Below are 20699 nucleotides of genomic sequence, written 5' to 3'. Positions count from 1 at the left end.
CAAATCTAAACAAATAAAAAGGTAATCAGCCCTCAAGAACTTGACCCTGCATATCGCATTTGATTGATGTGTCACCTGAAAAATCAATGCTAAAGACTATGGATGGGAATTATGCTCTTATGATTCTGCAACACCTTAATTTTGTGCAGTTTTCTCCATTGCCCCATATTAACTTGTCTTTTTGCATGTAGGTGCCAGGAGCCCCACCCGCATGATGCTCCCTCCCCCCTCCCTCAATCTTCTCCTCTGTCAAAGTGATATAAAGACAAATTTACTGTGTATTTACAAGCACAACACTTAGGCAAGAAGGTTCCCAGGGTCTGTAGGGCACATCTATTTCTTGTGGACATCTTCATGCCGTATGATCTTGTAGGTGATCCAGTAAAAGATGTTGAAAATGAGGAAGGCCAATGGGAAGGCAGCTCGAGATATTGTGTCAATCCTTTTTGCCCGGTCCACAAACTTCTTCTTGATGGCATCTGCATCTTTTGGGGGTTGTGGAAGCGGGTTGGCAGGTGTAGCCTTGACAGCTGTTCCGTCTTTCACTTGGAGGCAGTGACCCATTCCATAACCACTGAAATTAAAACGACTTTCACGTGTGCCATCTTCTTCCTGGGAGAAGAAAGACAGGAAGCACAGATTGGTTGTCAGTCAAGTTTGATGGAAGTTGCTTAAAATTCTTCAGAAGCAAAAAAGATAAATCACAGTTAGTTGGAGGTGTAGGAGACCTTTGGCATGATGAGTTTGCTTTCAAGTTGAGCTCAAATTATTCACCGAACAGATACAGTTCACTAACTTTTTCAGCTGAGAAATTAAGGGTAAGAATAATGGCTTTGTGGTCATGTTAGTTAATAAATAAACAGAAACTAACTATACTATCTTCACTGCTAACTTCTCCCCCAATCTGGCTTAATGAATACATAGATTTTAATAAACTGTTTAACAACCAGTTCTCTGAATGCCAGTGTTATATTTCAAGTTTACAGAGGGCCATTCGTTCATTTGTTCACTTGTTTATTCACATAAAAAAAACATTTAGTGAACTCCAGCTATATGGCTGGTCTGACTTAGGAGGTATTAACATTGTGGCATAGTTACAGTCTTTTTCCTTCATTGATATTGGCTCTAATGATAATAATAATAGTGTTAGCTCTACGATGAACCCTTGTTTCTCCTCTGGCATTCTAGTTTATACCAATTATAGAGCAGAGACAAAGTATTTGTGGTTTGGTGTGAATATTTCTATGATGAGTACTTTTTTTTTCCAGTGCTGATTTCTAACATTGATTTCTTTAGCCCATGAAACATCTTTACAAAATTTCAGCATGTGTTAATTTAGCTGATGTCAGTGGTATCTTGTGTTGATGATTTCTACATGAATTAGATAAAAGAAGAAGAATTGTATTTATTACTTGGTATAATGTGCACATAGATTGAGACACAAATATATGTGATCTGGGCATGTAGTTGAGTCAAATAAAGGGGTCAGATAGTTGGATGTGTTGAAATATTGGGGTTGATATAAGTTCAGTTCTAAATTGCTATTGGTTGAGTCATTATCTTTTATAACTAGGTTATTCCCTCCCACAACATGATCCAACTCTTTGCTGCATTCTTTAATGCTTGTGTTTCCCACAGTATGAGGAAACTCAGAATTCATTTTATTTAATCAATTTAACTGCATGTGATCAATGTCTTCAGCTACATGTAATTGTAACCCCTCTGTAGGGTATTTTCACTATATATATATATATATATATATATATATATATATATATATACAGAGAGAGAGAGAGAGAGATAAACATGTAACTTAATAAGAATGTAAGATCAAAGTATAACCCAAATGGAGTGGGAAGGACAAATTGTACCATTTGTATACATTCAGATGAGATTTGTTAGGGTCAAGAAGTTCCCAAGATAGGTAAGAGGGGGGGTGTTTATCAGCTAGTCATACTTCATAGAATACAAAATGGGAAGTAAGAGAATGTATGTTTAGACTCAGTATAGTAGATTATAGTATATATATACTCATTGGGCCAGTACAACAGAACCAACAAAATAGTAGATTGAATTACTTAGCTAGATTAGTATCCAGGTATCATTTCCCTGGGCAAGAAGTACATTGCAGCATGGTAATGAAGAAAATAGTTCAATGGATTCCTTGAGACCTTTAGTTTATGTACATTGCCCACTGTGATATAATATCTCAGTTGTGGCCAACACTAAACATGGCATGGCTTAATAGTATATTGACTGTTACCTGGAAATAGCTTGGAATTTGAAGAGATAGAAGGTATGAATAATGGCTAAACATTTCATGTCACCCTTTGCCTTGCACATCCAGCTAGAAAAATGGAAGACTTGATATAATTGTAGTTCTTCATAGTGAGTGCATCTAGTATTACCAATAAAAGACACTGATTATACTTTAAATCTGCCCATTTAAAAATCAAAATATCAGGGCTGGGAAGGTGGCTCAGTGGTAGAGCGCTTGCCTTGCATGCCTGAGGCTCTGGGTTCGATTCCTCAGCACCACATAAGCAAAAAGAAAAAAGCTGGAAGTGGCGCTGTGGCTCAAGTGGTAGAGCGCTAGCCTTGAGCTGAAGAGCTGAGGGACAGTGCCCAGGCCCAGAGTTCAGGCCCCACAACCGGACCAAAAACAAAAAACAAAAAAAAAATCAAAATATCAGCCAAAGCTCATTTAAAATGTAATTGTGAAAGTATGAGTTTGTATAGCTGTTCTTGTTCTCTTCATTTCTTTTATTTATGTTGGATTGTCCTACCAGGCTGATTCAATGTGCACTGTTTCATGAGTAATAAAATGTAATGAAGACTACCAATTAATTATTGGCTGTTGACTATGTGTCAAGCATTGTGCTAGGCTATAGGAGACAGTAAAGTTGAACAAGAGCTTTTATCTGCATAGAATGCAGTGGAAGAGGTTAACCTAAAAGCATTCTGTTACAAGGAAGGTGGCAAAAATAGTCCTCCTGAAAAAAAATAAAAAAAAATAGTCCTCCTGACATCTGAATATTTGCATGTACATAACTGTATAAACCAAGTAACAAACACTTAAATTTGACATTGATTCAGTTGCTAAATCGAATTTATTTTTCTCCATATGGGAATGGTAGATTTTATGGATGTAAAAGTTTCAAATAACTAAAGTTCTAAAAATGTGGAATAAACAGATACATTAATCATTATGGTGTCATTATAACCATCTGAAGACTTAGTGCTTAGCAATCAAGAAAGTACACATTACGAGGAGGGGACTTGCTTGTCACATGGATTATAAACAACCTTGGGCTTTGTAACCACCATAATTGCTAACTAAACCTCCTCATCCAATATGTGGGTGAAGCAGAAGTGGTGTTTATTTAGTAAGGAGAGATCCACACAAGGAATTTGACTCCTAAGGTCTTAGCTTTCAATCCGAGGCTTACAAACTATGTTGGTCTTGGGCAAACTACGCATTCTTTCAAGAACCTAGAGTATTGGGGCCAAAAAAAATGTTAAGAGTGCCCTAAAGCTGTGGGTCTCAGCTTTGGAGGTAGGAGAACTTTTAAAAAATATGTATATGCTTGCCTTTCCTTCAAGCTCCTTAGAGACCAACTGCATTAGACTCTAGGAATGAAAATATAGCATCCATATGATTGAAAGAGAATCCAGTGACTCTAATGTAAAAGATCTGAAACCAATGGCCTTGATAAGTTCTAATGTCCATCTCTAAAATATGCAACATATTCTATACTATTAAGTCTAAAGTTTCTTTTCAAATGGAAATAATCCCTGAAATACAGTTTCCTTTATTTGCCCAAATGAATTGTTCTTTTTCCCTTTCATATCTGTAGAATCCCATAAATTGCTATTCTCACATCTAAAAAACATTTAGAAACCCATGATTAAACATTTAATTCACTGCTTGAGTGAGATAATATTCTTTTAAGTTCCTCATCCCCTAAAGACATACAAATGGTGGTTAGCTAGTAGCCCATTTTAGCTCATAAAACAGAAAGAATCCTAAATATATGCACCCATGTTTCTTTTCATACTGACTCATTCATTTGATTTCTATAGCCTTCCCACATACTGTGAATGGACAGCTGAAGAGATTAACACATTCAATTAACTACTAGAGTTAGAATAGAAGGATGGCAGGTTGGAATATCATTATATTGTTCATTGTAATGCAAACTGCGGGTTCTTAGTAAACATTTCCTGAATAATGAACAAAATGGAAATTTGGGACAGTTTTCCCTATGCTGGAAAATACTTCCCTCATTTGTTCAACAGCATTTCAAATTATGCTTCTGAGCATAGTTACAGTTAATTAAATCAATTCTTTAAGATTCTCTACCACAAGAAATAAATCCGTTGTCGGTAGAAATTATCCATTTAATTCTTCCCATGTAGGAGATATGAATGTTAGTTTAAGGGTCTTATTTACCAGTATGTCTCATTCAATGCCTTTTAAATATAGAACTTAAATTATCCCCATCAAATGGGATGGTTTTGATTCTGAACACGTAACTGCAACCAATTTGAATATTTTGGTGTTTTACCAAATGACTAATTGTCTTTCTAACAGCTTCAGAATTGAATGTTGTGGCAGTATGGCAAGATTCCTAAGGGCAAAAAGGAGATGTGTTTGAGTCATGGGCAAATGAAGCTAAAATACGGAACCATCTCGTAGGCACAGAGTAGTTGGGCATCATTCCTAGGACAGACAGGTTCTTCCAGTAAGCAAAGAATTGTAGGCATGTATTCTGCACTTTTCCTAATTAGGGAGGGACCCAGTAAATCATTGTTCCTGATCCAGCCTCACCAGTAAGTAAGCAGTAATCACCTCTAGCTGATCCTGTTTTGTTATTCACTGATTAAATTCCTACAGAAAATGAATCATCTGATCAGTTGCACTTCTCCTAATTTCTCCTCTCCTCTCTGATAGGATTTCCTCAAAGCCTATCTGCTGTGGGAAGTTCTGTCATGGCAGTATGTCATTCATTTTGAGATTTACTATCTATTTTTACTTATTTTATCTCTTTTTTAACTTATAAAATGTAACCCATTCTTGTGCTTGGATAATTCTTATCTTGATGTGAAAGTAAACCTAAAATACACCAGAATTTCTTTGTATTAAATTGGTTGTCATAAGAAAATAATCTTAATATAAGTAAAAGGAGGAAGAAATAAGGGATTCCTAAAAATTTGGGTTGGAGAAACTTATTTCTGTTACATTTCTTACCTAGATTCATTTCTTTTCATTTTTTTGTAAGGGTGTCAGGGGTGGTGGTACAGTGCTGACATTTGAGCTCAGGGCTTCACACTTATTAGGCTGGTACTCTACTACTTGAGCCATACCTCCAATACTGTTTGGTGGTGGTTATTTTTGAAATAGGATGTCACTTCCCTCTGACATGTACAACTGAGCAATACTTTATAGATGAGTTGCTGGGGTCACAGGCACACACAACCAAATCCACCTTCCTTTTGTAAAGATGGAGTCTTACAGACTTTGCTGCCCTTTTCTGCCTATCTGGCCTAACATCATGATCCTCCCATTCCTAGCCTCCCATGTAACTTGCGGGGGCAAACTTACACAAGTTTGCCTCACAAACTTGTCTGCCCAGGCTGACCTTAAACCATGATACTACGCATGGTCTTAAACTTCCATATAGCTAGGATTACAGTCATGAGCCACCAGTGCCTGGATTCAAGTAGTTTCTTTGACTGGACTGAATTGCCCTTTTTCTTGGAACAGGAAATTGTTCAGTTGGAGCCAAAGGTTGTAGTGAGCTTCAATAAATGTAAGACATAATGAATGCTTTAGCCTACCTTAGGAAACAGTTAAGTGCAAACACAATAGGTTTTCAATGAAAAAGTCCCCAATGAAATTCTGGCTGAGTAATGCTTAATCAAAAACCTGACCATTTGTATCATCTGGATGTAGGCAAGAAGGATGGCCATGAGAAATTTTCCTAAATTCTTCAGGTCTCCACTTCTTCCTTCATATTATAGGGCCTTGTGAATAGATATGAATAAAGAATAGGTACAATTTATCACGATTATTTATCATACACTTAAAAACTAGTCAATCTCAAACCATTCCTGAACAACACACATTTCCTAAGGAACAGAGGAAAAGAAAAGCTATTTAGTTATGTTTGTAATGTAACTTATTAAAAATTGCATCTAACATGCAGATCTGTGTGGAGTCTTCAATTTTTATATTTTTGCCTCTATTAAACTTTAAATGGCTTCCATTCAAGAATTTTGGATAAGGAGTCTGATCAGACTTTGTAAAAGTTCAAATGAAGAAAATCAAATATAGCCCTTTGGTACCTAATGATGTGGTGAAATGAATTAAAACTATCAAAGTGTCATTTGGGATACATTATTAAAGGCAGTTTATAAGGAAGCTACTATATCTTTTTTTTTGTTTTTCAATAGAGATAAATTCTCACTCTGTACACCAGGCATGTCTTGAATTAATGATTGTCCTCCCTTAACTTCCTGAATACTGGGGTTGCAATCATGTGTTACCATGCTAAGCTCAAGAAAACCTTCTCTTTAAGTGATCAAAATAATTGAGTTTTTATGGAGTATGCTGTAATGTTTTCTTATATGTTTCATTGCTGAATGCTTCAATCAAGATAATTAACATTTATCCCCTTACATATTTACATTTTATCATAAGAATATTGAAAGGTTTAGGAACTTTAAAATATATAATATAGGATAATTAGCTGTAATCATCATATTCTTCCTCTCAAACTGAAATTGGGCATATCTTAAAGAGATGTGTAGCTGTGACTCCTGTTTAATAATATGAATTATAAATTGTACACAAGTAGCTTCCAACAATTAATGGAATTGTTTCCACTTAGATTAGAAAGCAGCAGATACAGTATAGAATGAAAAAAAGTTTTTGTTTTGTTTTTTTTGGGTCCGGTCGTGGGCCCTGAACTCTGGGCCTGGACACTGTCCCTCAGCTCTTCAGCTCAAGGCTAGCGCTCTACCAATTGAGCCACAGCGCCACTTCCGGCTTCTTTTTCTTTTTGCTTATGTGGTGCTGAGGAATCGAACCCAGGGCCTCATTCGTGCAAGGCAAGCGCTCTACCACTGAGCCACCTTCCCAGCCCCTGAAAAAAGTTTTCTAGACCCTTAATCACTTACAGTTATGAAACAGACTAAAAGATGATTCAACAAAGCAGACCCAGACCCAGAGAGCAAAGCAAACCTGAACAAGCGCAATTCCAAGGGAAGGATCTCTAGTTATGCCAACAAATTTTAAAATTCAGTGATTAGTCAGTCATTACTGTGTCTTCCTCACCACTTGTTTTGAATAGGAGCTATTCTGTGAATATCTTCATATTGTCTGCTGGGTAAGTTGGGCACATCTGTTTTTAGCTCACAAGTTTTTGTTTAGTTATTTTTTTTGTTGGTTGTGGGGCTTGAACTCAGGGCCTGGGCACTGTCCCTGAGCCTCTTTGTGCTCAAGGCTAATGCTCTACCACTTGAGCCACAGTGCCACTTCTGGTTTTCAGGTGGTTAATTGGAGATAAATCTCATGGGCCTGTAACCCTAGCTACTCAGGAGGCTAAGATCTGAGGATCTCAGTTCAAAGCCAGCCCAGGCAGAAAAGTTGGTAAGACTCTTGTCTCCAATAAACTACTCAGAAAAATCTGGAAGTGGCACTTTGACTCAAGTGGTAGAGCACTAGCCTTGAGCACAAAGAGGCTCAGGGGAAGACCCTCACATCTCAGCCCCCTGACAAGCGAGGATAAAGTGTGAGCCACTCGTGCCCTGAACTCTGGGTTTCATATTAAACTGTCCCCAAAGTACTTAACCCAAAGTATCTCACCTGACTTAAATGATGAGATCCTACATTTTGAACCACATTCTAGTTCAATGCATGTAATAAGTTTTACCTATGGAAGTCTTTTACAGGAAGGACCTCATTTCTCTTATCTGTAAAGGATAATAACAATAATTTTAAAAACAGCTCCCTAGTTTACTGTTCTCGTATGTACCTAGTTAATCTATCTCTGAGAGTACAGATGAATTTGTTTTGCATATGGGAGAGGACTGATTTGTTTTGATAAGTGGGTAGATTATGGCAGAATGTATTTGTCCAAGATGATCTCTACCACAGCTCTCATCCATATTTTCTTCAGTATCTTTTTTTTTTTGCACTAAGGGCTTGGTTCTTGCTAAACAAAACGTCTTACTTCCAGGAGCTGGAAGCTTGTGCCTATATTCTTAGCTACTCAGGAGGCTGAGAGTAAATGGATCACAGGCAGAAAAGTTTGTGAGACTGTATCTCAGAAAAAGTCATCAGGAAAATGAAATAGGGCTAGTGTCATGATTCAAGTGATAGAACAGCAACCTAACAAGCATGAGGCCCTTAGTTCAAGTTCCTGTATGGGGAAAAAAGCTCTACCACTTGAGTCATGCCCCACTGTACAAAAAAACATCCTTTTTTCCTTTTGTCGGTTGTGAGGCTTGAACTCAGGGCCTGGGCGCTGTCCCTGAGCTTCTCTGTGCTCAAGGCTAGCACTGTACCACTTGAGCCACCGTGCCACTTCTGGTTTTTGAGTGGTTAATTGGACATGAGTCTCATGGGGACTTTTCTGCCCCAGCTGCCTTCAAACCGTGATCCTCAGATCTCAGCCTCCTGAATAGGTAGGATTATAGGCGCTAGCCACTGTTACCTGGCGTTCTTGTTCTTTTTGAGGCACCAAAGATGGATCCCAGGGCCTCCCACATAGTAGGCAAGTGATCTACCTCTTGAGCTGTGCCCCTATCCACCAATGCATCTTTGAAGCCCCTCCTACTGAGAACTGTCTGTGTTCCCTTAGTTTGATCCTAGTGAGGTTGGCTGGTAATGTGCATATAACAAAAACAATGCAGTAGACCAACACTGTATGACTTCCAATGCAAATTCACAAAAGGTGATGTAGCTTCTTCCTGTTGACTACTGAACTTGTGCTAGGAATCCTGAGCCACAATATAAAAAGTCCCACACTACTGAGACCACCATATTGGAGGGAAGCCAAGACACATGGAAAGGTCACATACAGCCACTAATTAGCATTTCTAATCTTTTGGTACTCCTAACAAGAAATACCCATTAGACATTGAGTCTTTCCAGAAGAGACTAGAAGGTGTAACTAAGACAGAGACAAATCATCCTCATTCTGCCTTCTCAAAATTCCTGAGCAAAATAAGTTGCTGGTTGTTTTGTGTCATTAAGTGTAAAATTATTTATTATGCATAGTAGCTGGAGTATATTATTTGACTTATTGTTTCACCATATTTTACATTTTCAATATCAAAGTCTCAAGACTTAGAATTCCTAGCATAAACTAAGAAATATTACAAATATTTAGGTTGTTCATGGTCCTGTGGGAATGCTGGCCTTTTAGTTTTAAAAGTAGGAATAAAAAATGTCAGTTTAAATACAGTGTTGATTCTCCATGGACACTAATATACTTAAGTTCATTCATTAATAACTGCTTGGGTACCACCCAGTGTGCTTACTTCTAGATGTTCTTTAGAAGGACTAAGTCAGAGACCAGCAAAATGAATAGTAGGAAATGGATACTTGCAGTGGGGGAAGGGATTAAAAGGAGTAGAGTAGAAGAGTGAACAGAGAAAATGCAGGCAAGAATGCACCTAGTATATGCCACAAAACTGAGACAAATAAGGGTAAAGATGTTGAAGGGATGATAAGATCAAGATGTGTTGTATACATAAACTACTTTATTATGTGCAAAATTTTCAATGCATAACCTAAACATTAAGAAAAGTGAGGGAAGGGGTGGGGTGGGAGGGATGGGTGAGAGTAGGGGACGACATTGATCAAGAGGCACTGGATTCATAAGCTGCTCTATTGAATGGCAACTCCTTTGTACAACTTCCTAAAGAAAATTATATATATTCATATATGGGTGTGTGTGTGTGTATATATATATATATATATATATATATATATGGTGAACACTGCTCTGTAAGCCATGCTAAATATGTTGGCTCTGGTTTGTTCTGAAATGAGCTTCTTGTATCTTCTCTTAGCCATTTGAGATAGAGCATCACTGTGGAAGGCTGCAATATCCACCCTACTACAGGAGTCATATTACTGAAGAACTAGCAGCACTCTAATATAATGTGATGTTAATGGGGGCTGTAGCTCCTGGGTGAAAAACAAACATGTTGACTTTCCCTCAGTAATAATGCAGCAGCAGGAGGGCCATATCATATCTAGTGACATTCTCAGGGGCACAATCTCAGAGATTCTCACTTATTCATCAGCCAATCTCTTTCCTGTTCTGAAAACCAAACACAATTGTGCTTTCTTTTAAATAAATATAAGGAAGTGGTGCTGTAGCTCAAGTGGTAGAGCACTAGCCTTGAGCTGAAGAGTGCAAGGACAGTGCCCATGCCCAGAGTTCAAGCCCCACGACCGACAAAAAAAAGAAAGAAAGAAATGGAACTTAAATAAATATGAGAACCAAATGAAAGTGACAAATTACTGGGTAGTGTCTTTGATATTAGATTCAGAACTAAGAATCTTGTATATGATCAATAGTTCTTGATAAGTCCTTATTGATTGCCTGGGGATTTTTTTTTTTACTTTATAGAAGGATCTTCTAGTAGCTAGTAAACATAAGCTCATTTTGTTGCTGATTTTACTCATCAAAACGGATTTACACTCAATCTTTTCTAAGAAAACCACATTCTATAATGAGTCAAATGTGCTCATAACTATAAAATTCTGGTACAAAGTAATCTACTTTTTAAAAGAGAATAAATAAATAAATACATACATACAAGTATTGGAGGAGGTTTGTAGAAAGGAAAAGATTACAGAATACTTAAAAAAAGATTGTATCTTATTAGTTACTTACATTTATCAATGAGAGATAAAGCATTATACAGTAATGGCCATAAAACTTAGGCACAGGTAGGGATGTAATGTTCACTTTTGCTTATTTTATTCAATAATGAAATCGGCAGAAGGAAAAAGAAAACCTTTGATCCACTGAAAGCTTTTCTGCACCCAGGACCTCCCATTGCAGGGGCCCTGGTCATGCAGAATCCATTTATCAATCTGTTCTATTTATTAGTTTTCAGCAGTAATGTTGAATAAAGAAACTCCTGTTATAGGACAAGCACTGTAAGCATAATGATATATAATATCTATTCTTAAACTCTAGCTATGTACGTTTATTTTTGAAGGGGCAGAGGTGACTAGATAGGGGATGAGAAATTCTTTGTGGTATGACCAGGATCTCAGGAACTGATATTGCCATGACCTACAAGTAGCAGAAATGTAGGGAAGAGGGATTGAGGAAGGCCAAGATTCCTAGCTACCAAAAAAAAAAAAATAAACAATCCATTTCCTCTTTCAGTAGTAGATTGTCCTGTAGCTAGCTCAGTGTCGCTTAACTATATAGCATTATTGACAATTGTGTCTAGATAATTAGTTGTTGTAAGGACATACGTTTTGCATTCAGAATGTTTTGCTCCATCCCTGGCCTTTGTCCATATTAGATGCCAGTAGCACCTCTTTTTCCTAGTTGTGACAACCAAAAATGTGCTAGACTTGCTAGATAAGGCCTACAAGAGCAAAATCGTTCCCTGAGAACCTGTGTTTAGCTTGTCAGGTGTGGACACATGGAAAGGCTATTTTCTCCATCCTCTTTAGGCACCTATGTTAGTCTATGCAATCTATCAAGCATCTGGAATCAAATCAACTCAAAAGTCAAAGCAGAATCGAATCACTCTGCTACCTCCAATATTACATGGTCAAAGCCACCTGATAGTGGCTCGTCCAAATCATTCCATCAGAATTATTGCAATAATCTTCTAACATGGTTGGTCCTTAGGCTTCTGGATTCTCCCTATGGACAATAATGTATATTTTCAACATAGCAACTAGGTGGATCTTGTTATAATGTGAGTCAAGTCAAGGTAATTCTTCAGCTCAAAACCCTTCAGTGGCTCTCACCACAGAGCTTCTTTTAATGTTTCCTTTAGCTTTCAGACCCCAAGTCTTATGGATTTTCCTCTAGCCCAGGTAAGCAGACATTTTCTGCAACCTAGATAGATTGTAATTAGTAAATAGATAGGTGTAGAGTAAATGTTTTTTACACCTCATGGACCATGTTAACATATGCAGTCCACATTCTTTTAACATATGATTTGAATCAAATTTTTATATAGTAAAAATATATACCCCACTCTATTTCAGAATATATCTTACCTATAGCAGCATATGTTACTGTTTAATTATTATTAAGTCATTTAGCTTTCTGCTTAAAAATCTCTAAGGCAAAAATATTTTCACTTAATGTTTGCTGTTGTCTTAGAGAAAGTAGCTGAGAAAACCATAACACAGTTGAGATGTTTCAATTCGTCAAGAGAATAGTTATGCCTTACATAGGGAAATTCTTTCCTAGTAGCTCTGTCAATTCTGTTCTAGCTTACAGTGTTCAAGTCACACTAAATTCGAAGAAGCATGAAGGTGAACATCTTCCATCTGGAGTATGAGCTTTTTAATTATTAACATTATTTGCCATCTGTTCTGGGTGCTAAGTGAACATTGAGAATGGACAGGACCGGTAATCAAGAAACTAACCTACTGCTAAACTCAATAGCAATAGCATCAATGGGAAAAGTCATAACATTAACATCAATGACAAATCGTGCCAAGCATTGGCTTCCTTTGTAACTTAGATAATTCTGATAGCAAAATTCTCTGCGCTGTTATCACACCCATTCTTTCTCATGTGTGTTGTGTATATGGACTACACACACACACACACACATATAAACACATATATAGGTATAGATATAAATTTCATACACAATTGATACCAAAATGATTACTGTGTGGGATCATCTGTTGTTTACCTTGCACTGCCATTCCCGTAGAAGCCCTGTCTAAGACTAGGAAGAATTCTCTTGCTTGCTTTTGGGTTATGATTTTTCTATAAGCTGAATTTAGGAGATTTGGAAGGTTGAAAGTAAGCAGAGGCTACCATTGTTTGGAGTCAATGCAGTGTGTGTGTGGAGAGTCAATGAGGCTGCTTTAGTGACAGTAATATTAGATACAGTAGTAAAAGACCTTTGTGAGTACCTACTTTGGTGGCTAAATGTGGTAGCTTTTCAATATTTTCTTAGGAACATCTGTTTTTATACCTAAAACTTAAAGGTTAAGTCTTATCTTTTCACACTTGTCTTTTAGACCTTCATTCTTCTGCTCATTCCTACATTCATATGAACTCTAAATACTATATTGAAATTCTTGTTTTGGTACAATTTTTAGTGTCTCTCTTTCCCTGACCAAACCCAGACAGATAGAGGTATTCTGGTACTTCAGACTTTTAACTACAAAGCATATTATTTTAAAGCAAATTGGTAGAGTTTTATTCAACTAAGTTTCATTGAGGATCACAATCTTTCAAGCATTGGAAAGAAATAAGAATAGGGAAGAACAAGTTTTCACATGAAATGTGAACGGGTTTTAGAGAATGAATCTAGAACATGTAAACCAGTCATTCATAGTTAGGGTCAGTTTTAATCCTCAGGGGCCATTTGGTAATATCTGGAGATATTTTTGGCCATTATAATGAAGCAAACATTTTCTACTGGCATTTAGTAACTTGGTAGAAGCCAAGATACTGCTAATCATCTTGTAGTAAATAGTATAACCCCTACCACAAACATGGATTATCTAGCTCAAAATAATACTGCTGAGTCTGGGGAAACTTTTACATACCCAAATGTTTTTAATATAATGTGATATCTGCTGTGAAAAAGGAATGCACATACCACCACATACTGTGGGAGAGGTAATACTATGCTAAAGTAATTAAAGGAAAGTTAGATTACATTCTTCTTTTAATAGCATCGAAGAATGCACTGCCACTGAAAGATCTATGTGAATGCTATAGCTATGTCACAGAGAAGCACACACATGATGTAAAAGCAGCCTCATTTTAACTGAACCTGCTTGTAAGTGCAACCGCAGAGCAGTTCCAGTCTGCCATTTGGCCAGGAGCTGTTGTCTTATAATCATTCTGCATTATAATCCAAGGGAAGATTTGTTGCGAAGCACAGAAACTCACTAATGGTAGTTTAAATAGATGGAAAAAAATGCCTTTAATGAATCACTTTAAGAAAATTATTATTATAATAGTTTATCTCCTTAGTCTCCATGGATCAAGAAACAAGGTCTCTTAAAAGTGAGAAGACAGCTCTGGAGCTAGAATTCCTTGCTTCAAATCTCGGTTCTGCCACTAGTCATTGTGGGATCTGGGTATATCACTCAGACATCTATGTGCCTTGTCTCCTCTGCTGTAAAATGGAGACAATAGCATCATCTTTATAAGATTTTTGAGTGTATTCAGTGAGACAATGGGCTTTAATGACTTACAATAGCACTTGGTATATAGTGTGTTCAATAAATGATAGTCTCATATTGATATCGATAATAATATAATCAGAGTTATTCAGCTCAGACACTCTAATAAGCAAGGCATTTAGTAAAATTATTCTACATCTCTCAGGGCTATTATTCTCAACTATTTCTGCTTTTGTTCTACCAGTTTTCTTTATTTATTCGTGTTCCGACCAGGGCACATCAGCCTCTATCCTATGGGAACCTTTTCAAATCAAGTTCTTACTATCATCTAACTGAAAGTATTAGGACTTCATTCAAATTCTTGGAAGAGAGGATCTTATTGATATTCCAGTTTTTAGACTGTTGTCCATAAATCACTGGATGTGAAAAGTGATATTCATGAGATACTAAAAGGACACATTGGGGTCAGGGTAAAGAGTAAGGGAATGCTTCCTGGGAAGTGAATGTTTCTGAAAGCACACCATTTGAGAAACAGTAAAAGGAACAAGAAAGATTGGTCTTGAAGAGATAAGCTTAGATCATATGAAAGCGGTTTTCTAAAGAATGAAGGGTTCTTATGAATTCAGATTCACATTTATTCAATGGCTTCAAAGTAGCTAATCAGAAATAATTGGTTGGCATTACGAGGAGATGGAATCCAACTCAATATGAAGATGATCCTTTAACAATCTACGGCTGAATAGGGAACATTCATGAATATGGAAGTTCATGAATTCCTTATTGCTAGAGATAGTCAAGTGTTATTCTTGGGTTTCATAGCCTAGAGGCTCCAAGCAATAACACCAGGCTTCCAAATAAACACTTTTCTCTTTTTCTGCTCACTTCCACTGCTCAATTTCTGCTTGAAGAAGCTCAGAGGGAAGGGAGTCAATGCTTTTGGCAAAATTTGGTGAGTTGTTTGTTCCTGCAGGGAACTCAATAAACTCAAAAACTGAGAACTGATCAATAAGATTAAATCTGTATTTTTTCTATTCTTGATGCTTTTCTACCAAGTTGGAAAGACAGGCTAATAAGTTCATCCTGCAATCACCCAGATGTGCCTTGAAGAAGTGTTAGCCCTTTTGAGCAGAGGAGCAGTAAGGCATATCTAGAATGGGGAGACATCTGTGGGCTATCGCTTCATTGCTTTTCACAGCTGCAAAACAAACATGTTTCTCTTGGTGGAAAAAAAAACCCATAAACCTACTTTCTCTGGCCAATCTTATTTCCTTCTGCATTTACATAATCCTGTTAAGCCAGGTTTTCTCTAATGAATGTGGACTGTAGGTTCTGTTTTAAAATTAGCAGTTACTGAAGCAGGTGAACACTAAACCATCAGGAGGCATTTTCTTATTGCTTCTCCCAAGGACATTCACTCAAAGCAGCAGAGTGAAGCAGAAACACAATCTATGCTCCATTTTTGTCTGGCTTATCATTTAGTTCTGTAGATCATTTGTGCTTTTGCTGTCTTCTACCTTCCTTATTTATCACTATTACAACTATAACTATTGTAAGCACCTCTTTAAAAAATTGGAAAATAATGGATGAAATTAGGGTTTTGGGTTTTTTTTTTTGAGATAGAGTAGCTGTAGTGTATTTCCAAGGTTTCCCTACTGTCTGTTTCATTACTATGGTTACCAGATTTAAGACTTCAGACAGAAAAATCTGTGTTTAGGCCCAGAGGGAAGAGACTGGTTGAAGTAAACACAGAAGACAGAGATTGATCACAAGTGAAATGAACACCATACCTGTTGGTCTAATTGTTGACCAACTGAGTTTCTAGTAAACCATGAAGGTATATATAATACAGTACTTGTGAGTTACTTCCCTTTCCTTTTCAGAAATGTCAATGCAATAACTATAAGCAATGGCCAAAAGGAAACCTTATATGGTTAGAAGAAAATATATTTCATAGAAACTTGACTTCTATCTCCCAAGCTGTGTGCCTTGCAGTAAAACAAATGTGCCAAATTGTGTTTGACACAGCTTGACACAGAAGGCACAGGTAACAGAGCGATGAGCATCACACTGGGTCATGGGCATCACAATCCTTAGGTGGGGTGTGGATGTCGATTATTAAGACAAGGATGGACAAGGGGCTTAGTGAGTTTTGGTGAGGTGCGATGGTCAGTAAAAGCTACAGTTCCTATCCATGTCATCATAGAAAACAAATAATGATCCTTGCTACTTATTGTACCTATGGCTGCCTCTTAAGGGTCTCTGACAAAGGTAACCCAGAGAAACTCTGGTGAATTTGTTTACCCGACCTTTTCCATCTTGAAAGGGCTGGTTTTCAAAATGTTTCTGCCATGAAAATACTTCATGATCACATGTATGTTTGGAATCTAAGATAGTCAAAGTCATAGAAGCTGATAATAGAATGATAGTTGTCAGAGGCTGGTGAGAGGGGGAAATAGAAAAGAGATGTTGATCAAAGAGCACAAAGTTTTAGTTACACCAAATGAATACGTTGTGCGCTTCTACTTTACAGCAATGTACTTACTATATTGGATACTTGAAATTTGCTGAAAGTAGAATCTTAGGTTTTCTCAACACAAAAAGAAACAAAATGGTAACTATGTATGATGAATATGTTAATTAGTGTGATTATGATGCTTATTCCATAATGTGCACATAGATCATCAAGTTATATTTCCTGAATAGTTTTCTTAATTGCCCCTTAACATAAAATTGAAGAAAACATAAAGATAACAATGTAATGATGAATACAAACCACATATACAACACTTTTCTCTGCAAGCCCAAATTTTCCATTATTAGACAGAATATATACACGTAAACATACTCCATCCACATTGATATGTCTAACAAAACAATATTTTAAAAAATTGTGTAGTTTTCCAGTCAAATGCACTGCAATATTTTCTATTGTTTGCCCACTTTTTTTTTCATGAAGCCTACTGTGAAGCTACTGTGCTGCCTTCAGGACTTCTAACTCAACCACACCCTATAATTTAAAAAGTATTACATTAAGTAGTCACAATTGGTTTCTTTGTTGTTAGTATACATTCCGTAAGTATTTATTGAGCATTTACTTTATGATAAGAATGTTCTAGTTGTGGGGAACTCTTAAAGAGAGGCTTTCAAATACCTGGCCAGATTCCTGATAAGTGATGAGTTAAATGTTCTGTTTAAACTCATGACAACTGTCACTATAATTTCACAAGAGGAGCCTGCCTATTATGTGCCAGGTACTGTGTTAGGCCCTGGGATTTAAGTCCCAGACTGTGTGTTGCACACACCTGTTTTCTGGCTTTGTAAAATTTGGTGCAATTATGTTCATCAACTTTTGCTATGATTTCTAGAAACATTGGAGATCTATTCAGAAAAAAACATTGCCTATGCTGACACCTTGAAACAATTCCCTTATGTTTTCCTCTAGTAATTTCAAAATTTTATGTCTCATATTAAGGTCTTTGTTCTATTTGAGTTGATTTTTATATAGTGTAATTGGGATCTCATTTCAGACTTTTACATGTAAATATCCTACTTTTTCAGCAACACTTGTTAAAGAGGCTATTTTAGGGAATTAATGGAAATGTAATTAAACATATAAGCAGAAGCAAGCACAAGAATCCCACAATCATCTTAATAGATGCAGAAAAATTATTGATAAAAATCAAACATACCTTCATGCTAAAAACCTTGTATAAACTAGGAATAGAAGGCTCATATCTGAGCAAAATGAACAGAACATTGTTCTGAGTAGAGAAAACTGAAATTTCCTCTAAAATCAAGAATAAGGCAAGAATCTTATTCAATGTAGTGCCCGATTCTTAGCCGGTGCAGTAAAGCAATTGACAAAAGAAATGAGATACAAATAGGAAAGGAAGAAATAAAATTATCCATACTTGAAGATGATATGATCCTATATTTAAAAGAGCCAATGACTCTGCCAGAAAATTTTTAGGTCTGATAAACATTGTTTCCAAAGTAGCAGGATACAAATAACATACAAAAATTAATAACACACACACACACACACACACACACACACACACACACACACACACACACACACACACACACATATATATATATTCATGATGAAGGGGCTGGGAATGGGAAAACAATTCCATTTGCAATAGTCTGAAAAAATAACATACCTAGGAATAAACCTATTCAAGAAGGTGAAAGACCTCTACAATGAAAACTATAAAGTGAAAGAAATAAATTACAGAAGACCCTAGAAGATGAAATGACCTCCCATGTTCATGGATGATCAAAAGTTAAATGACCATACTACTGAATGCAACATGAAAATATGATCCAAACCCCATCAAAATTCCAGTGACTTTCCTCACAGAAAGAAAAAGCTTTCACTTTTATCTGAAGTTCTCTGTGTGGGAAACTCTCCAGGTTGAATTTATGTACCTGAGAGGTCTAACAGCCAAATAGGAGGAGGCCATTTTCTGCTGAGTACTAAATTCACCCTTAGAAATGTAGTTTTCATTATCAACTTAATTACTTAATCTCTGTTCAGAAGACCAAGGCCAACTTATATAATTTACAGTTAGCATTCCAACCAAAAGTAACTTTACAAAACTGGCTTCTTCCTCAAGAATAGAGTCCTTCTTTAAGAGCTGAAAGCAACTCCAGAACAACTGTGTTCTTAACATTTTCTGTCCCATATTAGAACATTACTTACATGTTCTCTTAATGATCCCTAAAGCTGTATGAAAACAGATTTCAAAGAATCTTTGCTCACCCCTTTTCTAATGCACACTTCTCTATACAAAGCAATCATTAAAAAACCAACTCATTGGACAAATGAATTTTGGGGTGGTCCAGCGGCTCAATGTGAAAACTTAAGAAGACAGGGCACATTTCCTTACACCTATTCTTTTTAAAAATGGTTGTTGTAAACATGATGTACAGAGGGGTTACAGTTACCTAAGTCAGATAATGAGTACATTTCTTTTGGAATAGTGTCACCCCTACCCTCACTCTCTCCCATTTCTCCCTCTCATCCTGACCCACAAGTTGTATAGTTCATTTTCAACATAGTATCTAGGGACTACCACTACTGTACTTGTTCACCCTTTGTCCCACCCTTTCTGTGCCCCCTTACCCTCCCAAAGTCACATAAACTAACAAGACAAAAGGCAAAGAAAACCAAAGGAGCAACAAAGAAAAAAATCATTTTATATGATCATACACATAGCTATTAAGCCTTTGTGATCCTCTCCTAAGAATATCCTCCTTTGATCTCACTGTGTGAATGTCTAAAGATATTTTGATAGTCGTTATCCTGCTTTCCACAGATAGCAATACTTTCTTGCAAGTAAGTAAGAGATATCTTGGTATCTCTTGGCCACTGTAGTTTGCTTCATGCCTACTAAAGGCAGTCCAGAAGTGATAGGAAGGGAATGTTTCAGGAGAGGCTCTTAAGCCATGAGAACTGTAGACTGGTAAGTAAATACCCATCATTGTTACCCTTGGGAGATCAAGTCTGAATCTCTCAGATTTGAGCAACACTTACTGCATTACTGGTTTTCCCAACTTGACAAGTTTCAAAATACAAGTACAGTGCTCCATATTTCTGAAACAAAGCCTGTGACTTCAGTCCTACTACTATGTTATAAAAGCTATGATTGTAGATATCTTGAGCCATATTTTGCTTTATGGTAACTTGTGCTATAGTTATGTTAATAGCTGGATTCTTTTAGTGTGTTTAAATTATTATAAAATTTTATTGTTATTACAAAGGTGATTTACAGAGGGGTTACTCTCCCATAAGTAATGAGTGCATTTCTTTCCTTCCATTGCTCTCTCTCAGTTTTTCCCTCCTGTCCGCACCTACAACTTGTATATTCTTTTTCAACATAATGTCTACCGAGCACCACTGACTACCACTGCTTAAAACTGGATTCTTATAAATGAGAGAGAGGTCTTGTGTGTCCCTGACAGAACAGCAAAGAAATGCAGGTTTGCCTAAGAACAGTAATAATTTATCATTTATCAATACTATTCTTGTTTATAACAAGTTCATTTGACTGCTAAAGGTGCATCCGACACAGTTTAAACAGAAAATAAATGATTCTGGCTCTGTAAAAGAGTAGGTACAGGTAACTAGAATGTGCTGATAAATCTACAAGTAAACACACTAGATGGCAAAAGACAAAAAATAGACTTGGACATGATAAATTACACAGGTCTTTAGACATTCACACAGTGAGACCAAAGGAGGATATTCTTAGTAGAGGATCACAAAGACTCAATAGTTGTGTGTATGATCGTATAAAATGATTTTTCTTTGGTT

General features: G+C 36.7%; 1 protein-coding gene across 4 annotated transcripts in view; it reads right to left on the bottom strand.

Moving 5' to 3' along the window:
- Nucleotides 1-221: 221 nt before the first annotated feature.
- Glra2 (glycine receptor, alpha 2) overlaps nucleotides 222-20699 on the bottom strand; it is a 125976-nt gene continuing 105498 nt past the window's right edge. For 3 of the 4 annotated variants that reach the window (XR_001175653.1, XM_013032140.1, XM_013032141.1), the window contains exon 10: nucleotides 334-612. Coding sequence is in view for 2 of the 4 variants with exons in the window: in XM_013032140.1 (XP_012887594.1) it covers nucleotides 334-612 (279 nt within the window). In the remaining 2 variants the exon portion in view is untranslated. Of the gene's footprint in view, nucleotides 613-20699 lie in introns of all 4 variants that reach the window. The other variant, XR_001175654.1, reaches the window with a different exon arrangement.

Source organism: Dipodomys ordii, unplaced genomic scaffold, assembly GCF_000151885.1.
Source record: "Dipodomys ordii isolate 6190 unplaced genomic scaffold, Dord_2.0 Scaffold150, whole genome shotgun sequence".
Classification (NCBI taxonomy): Eukaryota; Metazoa; Chordata; class Mammalia; order Rodentia; family Heteromyidae; genus Dipodomys; species Dipodomys ordii.
This window is presented reverse-complemented; position numbering and strand designations above follow the sequence as displayed.